At 37.8% G+C, this 12,377-nt stretch overlaps 1 protein-coding gene across 3 annotated transcripts in view; it reads left to right on the forward strand.

Annotated features, from left to right (window-relative positions):
- LOC110996691 (slit homolog 3 protein) overlaps window positions 1-12,365 on the forward strand; it is a 121,637-nt gene extending 109,272 nt beyond the window's left edge. For all 3 annotated transcript variants that reach the window (XM_022264503.2, XM_045630601.1, XM_045630602.1), the window contains 2 exons: window positions 6,823-6,882; window positions 10,830-12,365. In XM_022264503.2, the coding sequence (XP_022120195.2) occupies window positions 6,823-6,882; window positions 10,830-12,365 (1,596 nt within the window). The remainder of the gene's footprint in view (window positions 1-6,822; window positions 6,883-10,829) is intronic.
- The last annotated feature ends 12 nt before the right edge of the window (window positions 12,366-12,377 follow it).

The following is a 12,377-nucleotide window of genomic DNA, read 5'->3' on the forward strand; positions in this document are numbered from 1 at the left end:
AAAATTAGCATATCAATTTATTTAAATAAAACAAAATGTAGTAAATGTATTACGGAGAGAAGAAAGCATGGAAAGCAGTTTTCAATCAAGTGTTAATGTTTCCACTGGAGCTATCGTGTCATAGAATTTACATAAATATGTATGCATTTGTCCGAAATTAGCATTATATCCAGTGATTAACTATGCAAATAGGGCGTGAGAGCGTGCTCAACGTCAAAACAGCTCGCCTGCTGTCGCCCTCTACTTTCTTCTTGGGTGACTCGAACGACATCTTTGTTTTATGTAATTTCGTGTGTTCCTACATATATATTTCATGTATTTTGTGGGGATCCCGTATTTTACTAATATTATAAAATCTGAAAGTTTTTTCTATCATAATAGTAGATTCCACTCTCTTTTGAGGTATCTATCAATCAGAAAATGATTGACAGTCAATAAGCTCCAATCACCAATAATTGCATATGTAATTGAATGACACGAGTTTAGACAACAGATGTACCTACTGGCAGTTCAATTGCCGGGTGACCGCACACTCGACGTTATTAATGTCGCGTTATGCCGCAAAGCGTCTTAACCTATTTGGTTATGAGAACATTAAATTCTTGGATAATTTGAAAAATAAGTAAGTATATTTACTTAACACTAATAAATCAATTTTAATAATGTTTTTTTCCAATTTGATACTGAACGAGAAAAAAGGGTGTATATTTAACCAAAACATCAACAATCACACAATGATAATATTATCTGTTCTTCTTTCGCGCAGACAACACATTGTGGTTAGCAGCCAATGTGCTGTAGTAATAAGTAAGGCGCTAGATGAAATGAGGATAATTCGATTCGATAAAATATAAAGTCAAGCTATTTGCTTTGATTACGTTAACAAAATGTCGTCTATAAAAGAGAATTTCTCCAGAAAGTATTGTATGGTACATTTATTAAAATTGTCTGAGGAAAAACAAGCGTCTCGTTTATATCGCAATCATAACAGCGTATCCGAATTTCGTGCATATGACTCGAAATAAGAAATTTCTGTGAATTCTTAAGCAATACCAGGGATTGGGCGACAAATCGCCCCATCGAGCTTCCGCCGTTCCGGACGCTTTGGGATTTTGAATTTCACCGCCTTTAAACAAGGCAACGAAAATAATACGCCATATATACGTATATTTATAGTTTATTTATTTCTCTATCCTAAAGCTAACTAAATATACCAAAAATATAGCCAAACAAGGAATGCATAATACTGTATGTATTATGCATTCCTTGTAGTAAAGGGTAAAAAAAATAAAAAACATTTAACTAAGTAATATCTAATTTGGCTGTATAGTATATGATATATAGATATGTATGTTATATTGGCTTATCTATATCTTTTTTTCCGTTTTAAAAGTATCGCTCCTGAAGGAGCATACTTCAAAAGCTGCGATGAACTCTCAGAATGATTATCTTAATACTTTCCTGAAAGACTCATAGCTCATATTATACAGAATATAAAGTAATGAAAAATATGTATCGCTAAGATAATACGCAGGAAATGACGTGGCCGCTAACAAATTTACTCAAGCTGCGGCTAAAACAACGCCGGGTCATTTCGCGGCGTAAACTTAATAAAGCATTTGTGCGCTCCCAACGAGCCTTATTGCTTTAAGTGTAAAGATTAAAATCCTTTGTATCCACAGAGTACAGTTTGTTTCGCGCTTTTCCCTGATTTCCCCGAGGTCCGTGTCAAATATTTTTAAATTTTTCGCCACAAAGACCGCGCTTCCTTTTCGAGAATTGTCTTTATTTTGACGTGTTATTCCATTTTCTCAGTTGTATTTTCGTTTTCGTTCGAATAAATTTGCTTCATCGTTTCGTCTTATTTCCTTTCGTACTAACTGGATCGTGACAAAGACCAAGATCACGTTACAACCAAGTTTCTAACTGTAACGTTTTAATTTCCAATTTCCTGCATATCGAATGGTCTTCAAAAAAATAAAGCATAATTATCAATAATGTTGGCACATTTAGTACGATGGCCTCAAAACTATTTGTACTCTATTTAGTGCGTTAAAACAACTTAAGGTATACCCACCCACTGACCCAGATCTGAAATGTTTGCGAACATCACGTGGGTCGGCACATTGCATATTATATACCGGCCGGCAATAGATTTAAAGGTAAGTTTACATACGTGTATATGTAATATGCATAACATTAGGTCAGTCTTTTATTTATAATAAAAAATAACAACAAACAACACTTAAAAATTAGCTAATTAAATTCCCTAGGCGAAGCCGGTTTATGGTTGGAATCGAATTGATCTTCAAATAAATATGACCAAACATAACGTAATTTGGAAAAAAGCTAAGTTAAGATATAAAATAATTGGTTATAAATAACAGTACTTAACTTTGTAATTGAAAAGTACACATTGAAAAACTATATTAAAGAACTGTTGGTTAAGTTGGTTAGCTTACCAACATAACATAAATAAAAACTGCTTCATTCTATATTAAGATATGATATTATTATTGGGGAAATTCATAGTAAATATAATATTTATGAAAACATTGGGAGATCTTAGAAATCAATGTATTATCGTACTGACACCACATCCTGGCAAATAAAGGATTATTGTTATGAATGCTCCTTCCTAAACTTCGTGTTCAGAAGGACACTTGGTAATTTAATTCCGCGAGTGATCTTAGTTAGAACTCGCACGTACAATTGAATTTGTCGAAACGCTTATAATTCGGCAACTTTTAATTGTGTTTATTACGTTAATTATCTTGTCGTTGCGTACAAGTGTCGGTATAAGGCTGGCTCCGGCTGACGACGATGCGGGAGGGTGGACACAATGTAAACTTTCTGATACTTATCGACGGCAACATCTTGTGGACAATAATGTGGTACTTCGAACTTGTTTTCACAAAGCACTACTTTGTTGTTTCGGCATTGAATAGCTCCTGAGATGTATATAAATAACAAATCAATATATATTTTAGATATTTAGTGACTGCGCATTGGTCGTTTTCTTGTCACTCGGTCGATGGCAATGGTTACGGGTTTTGCTAAGTGCCAATTCGTGGTTCCCAATTCCGTCGCAAACCCTATTAATCAAAAGAATTATTGAATATTTCTGAAAAGCGATATGAGACATAATTAGTAATTCGCTGACATTTTCTTTTGATTGAATGGTGCTACCTTATAAATTTGTCGGGTGCAGGCGAACCAATCCCCCCCCCCCTCGGTCTACGGAGGGCTGAGGACTGAAGGACTAATAATTCTGATAAATTACCTTCTATCCCGCTCAGAATTAGTAACAGGCGGATTTAATGGCGCACTTAGCGGACCTTTCCTTGTTAAACCGAACGAATGATGAATGGCACAGATGTATGGGCTCGCTAATGAAATTGTAAAAATACGTGTTTCTCGAGTTACAACCCGCCCACAGTGTAAGGAATTGTCAGTTGGAAACTTTGTAAACCTGGTGAGTCTTCTTAAAGTCTCTCGTGTATATGCTAATTCATTGTTAAGTTCAAAATTAGCAGTAGAACAACTGAACTGCCATGTTCATATTATAATAAATAAATAAATAAAAAATAAATAAATAATCAAATACAAATTTCATAATAATAATAGTTAGATAAGACACATCACATTTAAATCATATAAGAATATCTGCTAAACGAAAGGTATATAAACAAACATTATAAATTATTTATATTATAAATTAATGATGTCTGAATATCTAAGATTCCACTTATGGAAGCATGACGGAGCGTTCATATTGTTGAACTGTGATTCGGGTGGCAAAAACAAAAGCCTAACTCAATATGAAAACGAGTTGTGAGTTTGCAAGTTTCTCAGCGCCGCAGCCGTCAAAGTACAGTTAAGTTCAATACAAAGGCAGACAAAGTTATCAGCGATCTGCGCACGCACAAACGAGAAAATACCTATTATCCTCTATTGATACACTTACGCTCACGCCGAGGCATTGTGCGATGTAGGTGTTTGCTTAAATTCATAGATTGTAAAAATATTTTTTCTTAAAAGCTTGTACATAGTCTATATTTTGTTCAAAGTTTATATTTGTAGACATAGAAAAGGGGAATTGCTATCTTTCTTAGCAAGATGGCCGCGTTCGTGTATCCTTTACCCCACAGACAATTTGGGGGGTGCTCTTATCGCGACACAAGCTCCGTGACGCGTGCTTATTTACGCGACCTAATCCCCTATTTATGCCTTGGGATGTATCTGAAATTAGGGATCACGCGAAACGGAGTTAATTTGCTAGAGGGTAGAAACATTACTGAGAACAATGTTACATCCTACGAACCCTGTATTTACAACTCGCTTTATATTTTAATATTATCTTAAAGTCGCGAGAATGTAGATAGTGCCTCGTTGCAGTTATTAATAATCTAATATCGACTTCAAAAGACTCGTAAACGTAAGATTTTAATGTAATTCGCATATAACATTAAGACACCAATTTAAGATGAATCGAGCTGGTTTACTCTTGTTCGTTGTACGTAAGTAATTCATGTTCGATGCAGAATTCGCTCTGCTAATATAGAGTATAGAAGCAGGTACACAGCAAATGTTTTCGTTGTAATTACTGCCCGCTAATGGATTTTTTATCTGCGATCTCGAAAGTGGGCTTGCCGTATTATCTGTTATTGTAAAGCCGTCTTCCATATATTATAATTGTATCTTTTGTCCGTAGCAGATCCGTGAGCTTATGTACTCTTGAGGTATAGGTGAAAGTGCCTTAGTTATTTATTGACCGATTGAAATATATTTATACACACTTATTTTCCTTCTAATACGACGAATACAAAACGCTATCACCGCTAACCAAAAAACCTGTATCCATATAAATGGGAAAATTTATTTCCCAGCCTCTCATACCCTACTTGTAGAGCATTCCGAACTAAACGTTCCGACAATATATTTTGATATGCGAGTATTGGAAATAGTACCCCATTAGGGCGCTGCGGAGAAAATATTCGCGATCGGATCACGGCCGGATAAGCGTCGCTGTAACAAGAGGAAATGGCGTTTCTAAACAAAACATAAAACCTATCACCTCTGCCTTCTTATAACCGAACAGTTTATTTCCAAATCTCCAACTTCATGTTTTCTAATTTAAATAAGAATAGGAAACGAAATGTTGTATGTCTTTTAACTTTCTTGCAAATATGTAGGTAGGTTCTAAAGATGAATGACAGGTGTACCGTGTTCACAGAAGCACGTGGAGGTTCCCATGGGCCATTGAGCACTTAGAGCGATACGTATATATAATGATTTCATTATTCCAGACATTATCGTAATGACGCGTCAGCCATAAGCGATTACAACCACGATTTAAATTCTCATAGTAAATTTAATAGAAAGCTTTTTATTACGGTACACTTTTAAAAGAATTGCACGTTTGGCGCGCATTCGTATTCCGTATTATATTTGTATCTCGTACAAGAAACATAAATCACACCGTGAATGAGCGAATGGACAGTGAAGAATAAGCGTATTTGTAGAGAACGTGAACAGGAAAAAATGTTTTAGCGGAGAACTACATACATATTTAAATACTTTTATAGAACAGTGGTCCGTAGCAGTGACGCGACGGAATTCCACCGCGAGTGGACTCCGAAAAGTTTTAGTGGCTCGGTTTGTTTGTGGCGGCCCCCGCTCGTTACCGCTCCCAAAACACGCTGAAAGTAATTTGCGACGTCACTTCGTAGCTCTACAAGGTATTTACAAATGCAAAACAAAAAGCCGGCGATGACGACGCTAGTTTCAAACCGGTACAGTGAGAATTCGCGCGGCCACAGACACTACCGCTGCCAACTCCTTGGAGCGTAACTTCATTCTTCGTATCGCACTAACATTTATCAAATTAACTTATACTTCGCTGTTTCATTTCATTGTTTTACACAGTTCTCTTAGTTGTCGTATTATATTTACAAGAACATGAAGCAGATCAGATCTTCTTTGCTCTTTGTTTGAACTCGGAGCCGGTGATAATAAAGAATAATAATACAAAACGATTTTATTTTAATATGGTTTGACTTTGATTGAATACATGTAAAATCATCAAATAAACTGTTCAGCCGTTATTTTGCTACAAGTGCCACATTTCTTAGTGTTTTGCAGTGTGTATCGACTCTATACACTTAGGTTATTGCGTCTTGTCAGTATGTGAGGTCAACGAGCAGCCTCCACAAAGGTCCTAACTTCCAAGCATTAAAGCCTTTGTCAACATGCTACGTACACTTTGTGTGATAAAATTGTATTTTATCTTCACTTTCGACCGCTATTTCACATTTTGTGGCGTGTGAACTGAGATGTTTACAAAGATCGAAGTCCGTTTGTGAGGAAAGTTTGCTTTTATTTCACCACGTCGACAATTATTAAAACTGTTCGATTTTAAACTATTTTTGTTCGGTGCCTGATGATCCTCCCATTACAATGTCAATGGAGGCAAAACAAAGCCCGTTAAAAGTTAAAAGTCATAACAGTTGCTTTAAGTGAAGTTATATTATGACATATAAATTAGGCTGATCATTGTTACTTATATTTTTTTAAATATGTAAATATGTATGTAAATATTATTCTATAATCAATCCCTTTTTATGCTACTTTACTTTATTGTATCGCAATGAAAAGCTTAATAAATGGAATGGTAAGTGGTACCATTACATGAGGAATGAACTCTTAAGGCTCGCGGAGAAATCCGGGAGTACCTCATAGAGGTGGACATTTGCAACTCAAACACGATTGCAATTTGTCGGATTGAAATTAGCGACTAATTTATGTCTCCCCTACCCCCAGATGGCACGGGCGCGCTGCGCGACCAGGCTTCTTGAGGTCATCACGTCGAATTTCTTATGTGTAAGTATTTTAACTTAAACTTAAAAATAACTTTATTTCTTATAAGAATTGCATACAGAATTCACTTACTGAGGAACAATATAAACATATAAGATAAAAATTACAAAACAAAACAGCAACAAAAATGTGGGTAGACATAATAAACTCGATCGGTCAATTTTATTTTTGTTAGTATATATATATATTTTTTTGTTAATCACTTATTTGCATGTATTAATTGTGTGAGCTTTTAGTACCTTTTTAAACCGGACATAACTTTTTTCTCCTTTTATAACCGATGGTAACTTATCTCCTCTCCTAACTCCTCTTTTAAATTTTTAAGGTATTTCCGTTGATAAGGAGTTTGATCTGAAAATATTTCGATGTGTTGTCAATCTTATTCCTATAACGTAGTATGCCTCTTGTTATGTCTTCCAATAGGAAACAATCTTTTCTCCGATTTATACTTTCCAAGACGAAATATTCTAGTTGATTGAGGGCAACCATTCTGCATTAGTTCAGTAATTTGCAGTATTTCTGCCGTATCTTGCCGACTGGTTGCAGTATCATTCTGGGATTCAGGAATGCCAGCAACTAATATTTTTGGCTCAAAGGTTTCGTTCTTCGATTTCGGTGACAATTCCATCATCGTAGTAGTTGTTTTGATAGAAAATAAATGAGGCAAATTTTTTAAGTTATTAACATCGGCTTCAAGAAGCTTCACTTTATTTTCTGTATTTTCGGCAGCAACATCATTTTGGGAGTTGGTCTTTTAATTTTCTATTTCCCAAGATAATATTTTGCATAGTGCTGCTAATATTACTGACTACAGCTCAGATAAGCTCATTGTAGATCTATGTACGAAATTGCTCTCGTAGGAGTTGCGTGTGCGCCGCCGTCAGGTGCGTACGGTGCGGAAATACAGCGGTAGATGTTCCGTCCTTGTTACTCAAGGGGGTTACCACTTCGATGACACTTTCTTTACTTTAAGCTCGCAAACAGTAACGACGTATGTCACTCGCGCCCGATTTTAAGGTAAAATTTTTAGCGCGCCGTAAGGTTCATAATTGGTTAAAGAAATTCTTTGATTTATTTATGAATAGTAACACGTCTGCTCTGAGAACTCGTCGTTTGTATTTTATTGCACCTTCACTATTATAATACAAATTAGCATTAAAAATCAGTTTTTAAACACGTTGAAAACACAAACCGTAAGCCTTGGGCAATGAATCTGGCGTAAATATTGATAAGGCGAGAGCTTCACGTACAATTTGTTGCAGTTATCGTAATTAAATCCGCATACATCGAACCCGTCTATTTGCGCGACAAATCGCCGACGATTCACCAACGATTTCCCGACAATTCGCCGACAATTAACAGTTTCCGATTAAACGGCTCGCTGTTGTCGGCCGGCTGCGTGCCCCAGGTACAAAATCTGCATAATGCCCAACTCATTTGCCGAACGTTTGTCGCCAACAAATGAAGCGGGGAAATGCATTTCGCTCAGCGCCGGACTCTTCAGACTAAAGCAAATACTCGCTTGACAGAATCCAAATATTTATTTAAATATCACTCACTACTGCCGTACTATGACGAGCGTACTTGGATATGCACTTCGATTGATCTATTTTATCAGACTTCTCTCTCTAAATTATTTATAAAATGAAGATATTTCAAATTACTAGCACTAGTATCCCCCGCTAGAGGTGCGAGCCGACTCTGTACTCTGCCGGGTTCTATGATCCCTCGTTCTTTGAATAGTCAATACTAACGGATATCAAAGGGAAATGGTCAGGAAAACGCAAATATTCGCAAAATGCCCACTGTAATAACCGGGACGACCATGGCAGCTTTTATTTTTCGTATCAATGCTCCCGAACCTCCGAAATTGGTTTTAGTTACAGCTCGGTCGGAAACCTGCTCTTCAAAATTGATTATTATTATACCTCAACCTTGTTCCATCTCTAAAACCATTTGATCTTATTTGTTTATTACATTATTTTAAACTCCATATGTTTTATTTTTCCTTAAGATTCCCCCTTTTTACTCATCGATTTGTCGAGATGTCTCCAACAATCCAGAATTACAAAGTTGTCTATGCCGAGGTGAATGAAAGAGAGACAATTTAATTAACAAATTAATTAGAGTACAGGTGCCTAGCTCTAATTATTATTATTAGCCATAAATTAAACACTTGTTAAAGCAGTTAAAGCAATCGAACAAAAGAGTTTAAACCGTATTTTCGAAACTGCTCCAATTTATGATGCGAAATGGACATGGCAAAGTAGAAATGAAATGTCGTGTGCAAATTGTGATAAAGTGAAAATTGAAGCCTCGCACACGTCAAACAGCCACTTTTGGCAACCTGCACCACTTTTTAAAGTAAAAGATGTGAGCTAATTTTGTAGCATTTCTGCTCTGAATATTTTAAAAGATTAAACGAGGTACATACTCGGTTACTAACCTGAGCGAGAACATGATGTAAGTTGTCGTTTCCATCTGAAATTATTGCTATTACGGCAATGGGATAACACCAACCGACATTTATTTGCTCTTTACAAACAAAATAGTACCAATATGTGTACTGAAATTACTTTAATCAATCCAGTCTATGTCATGTCGGCCTAATTTCCGGATCTCTTGTTATTCCGCATCCGACGCTCGGTTCTCGCATTTTTAATCACAAACCCCGCAAATTCATTCACTTATTTGAATAACAGTAACGATATCCTTTGCCGAAGGAATGGGGATTGTGGCCGCCTCCTTATTTTTTAATTTATTTTAATGCACCACTTCCAAAACTTGAGATTGCACTAATATAAATGTTATTTTTAAGGTCTTCCGCACATTATGGCGGTTAATAGATAGAGAGATGCTATAAAACAGTAGCATTCGTCCGCTTTGTTTTTATTTTTCTGTTTATTTCTACATACAATTATTATCAGAGACCTAAAGCGATTTCCTTTACTAAATGAAAACACAGTCAGCGGTACTTTTATACAAATGAAAAAACATTAAGCCGTTGTACGCGAACATTTCCGAAACAAGTATTCGTTGAACGAACGTAATCCACGTCGAATAAATCAAAAGCTCTCGCTAAAATCTATATGTACACGTGAATTGTTAACAGAAAACTGATTTCCCAAAAACAACGGGATATTCATAAAACAAGAGCTCGCGTGGAAATGCACCAGTTTATTGGATTTGTCTGAAAACAGCGAGGTTCCGACCGGCGGCCGCATACCTAGAGGCTAGTTAGGCTCCTTCACTACTCGTTGCACTTCGCCAATTTTTTATGAAATAGGAATGATATTACAAATAAGTCTCGAGAAACGGCGCGATAACATGCGGACCGGCGAAACGAATTGCTGGCTCAGGAAGCATCGCGCTACAATTGGATTTCATCCAGTGAATAATAAACTTATTTGCGACAAACTCTCCTCTTTGTAAAACACAGACTGTTGATGTTGCTTCGGTAATCGCCGCCAACGTCATTAACTCCGCGAATCCGAAGCTGAAATCTCTACATCGCTCAGATTTGCTAATTGTTGTAAAGGGAAAAGTAATAAAGGAGCTCGCCTTTGAAGCAAAGAAGCTGCCCGTCTCCGCCCCGGGCTCTCGACGAGCGCATTTTAATAAATTAAAACTTCGCGAAATTCCCATTCCAATAATTTTTACTTTTTTCTTTCGGCTTCAGCGACTTCCGTTTCTACATTGATTCCGTTATTTTATAATGGAGAGGCTATCGACTCCCACGACATTTAACGATATTCGCGTGTATTTTTAGGGAAATGGAAATGGTCTCACATATTTAAAGATAATAAGAGTGTTTATTATAAAAATACCCATTACAGTTTTTAAATAAAAACACGTCGTTGACATTCGCATGCGCATGCTATCGATTTAACTATTTCATCCGAATCACTATGTTCAAATTGTCTTTTAATCTGGAATGTTATGTATTTCAGGTGATCGTGTGGTCTATGGCGCTGTTGATTTGGAGCGGAGGCGCGGCGGCCCTGGCCAACTGCCCGGGCGGATGCAGTTGTAACGACGACACGCTGGTGGTTCTGTGCGAGGAGAGCCGCCTTGACGTGTTGCCCATTGCGCTCAACCCCTCGATCCAGCGACTAATCATCCGCAACAACAAGATCAAGACTATAGACGCATCTTTGCAGTTCTACACTGAGCTGCAACACCTAGACTTATCGCAGAACCATCTCGTCAATATACCCCCGAAGTCTTTTTCGTTTCAGAAGAAATTACAAGAGTTACATTTGAATCATAATAAATTATCGTCCGTTTCCAACGCCACTTTCCAAGGACTCAACTCTCTCACCGTGTTAAATTTAAAACACAACTTTTTAGAAGAGGTTACGAATGGCGTCTTCACCACACTGCCGCGCCTAGAAGAGCTGAACTTGGGACAGAATCGAATATCCAGAATCGACCCAAACGCATTTTCTGGACTATCCGCGTTGAGGATTCTTTATTTAGACGATAACTTGTTGAGTACAGTGCCGACCATGTCCTTTACTCTACTCGGGAGCCTGGCCGAGTTACACGTGGGGCTGAATGCATTTTCCTATCTACCAGACGATGCTTTCGCCGGACTCAATAGACTTGCTGTACTCGATCTTAACGGAGCCGGTCTCTCAAATATTAGCGAGTACGCTTTCAGAGGTCTTTCAGGTCTAAGAAGTCTGAACTTATTCGGTAATGGCTTGACAGCGGTGCCCACAGAACAATTGTCCAATTTGACTCGGTTAGAAGAACTTTACCTGGGACAGAATGACTTTAGCGCTTTGGAAATTCATTCTTTCAAAGGATTAAAGAACTTACGATTAATGGATATTACGGGTGCAACTCAGCTCGAGAGAACAAGTAAAGGCTCTTTTGAAGACAATTTAAACTTAGAAACAATTGTTCTATCCAACAACAAGAAATTGTCTATGATAGAAGAGGGGAGCATGCTGGGCCTTCCTAAATTGAAGCATCTGTCGTTGCGAGACAACGCCATTATAGCTCTGAGCGAAACAACTTTTGTCGGTAAGGAGTTGAGGCAACTGGATTTGACAGACAACCCGATCTTCTGCGACTGCCAACTGCTCTGGCTCCGAGACCTTTTAAACGAGAAAAGCAATTTCACACAAGTCCAGTGTGCGAGCCCCGAAAACCTTAAAGACAAATATTTACGGACTCTCAACGCCGACGACCTCGGCTGCGTCCTACACGACTCACGCCAGCAGACGATAATCTGCATCATCGTAGTCGCCTGCGTCGCCTGCTTCGCTACCTTAGTTCTAGTTCTGTACCGATATCGGAAGAGCATGCCAGAAAAACTGAAGGACTACAAATGGAACAAAGGAAGAAAAAACTTGGAGTATCACAAGCCGATCTCCACCGAGGAGGACTGCATCGTGCGCGGCATTCACCCCTCGCACTACCCCGCGCCTCCCCCGCATGCGTCCGGCCTCAGGCCGATTCCGGTGACGGAACTGTAGCTAGAGCTTTAC

Source organism: Pieris rapae, chromosome 12 (genome assembly GCF_905147795.1).
Source record: "Pieris rapae chromosome 12, ilPieRapa1.1, whole genome shotgun sequence".
NCBI lineage: Eukaryota > Metazoa > Arthropoda > Insecta > Lepidoptera > Pieridae > Pieris > Pieris rapae.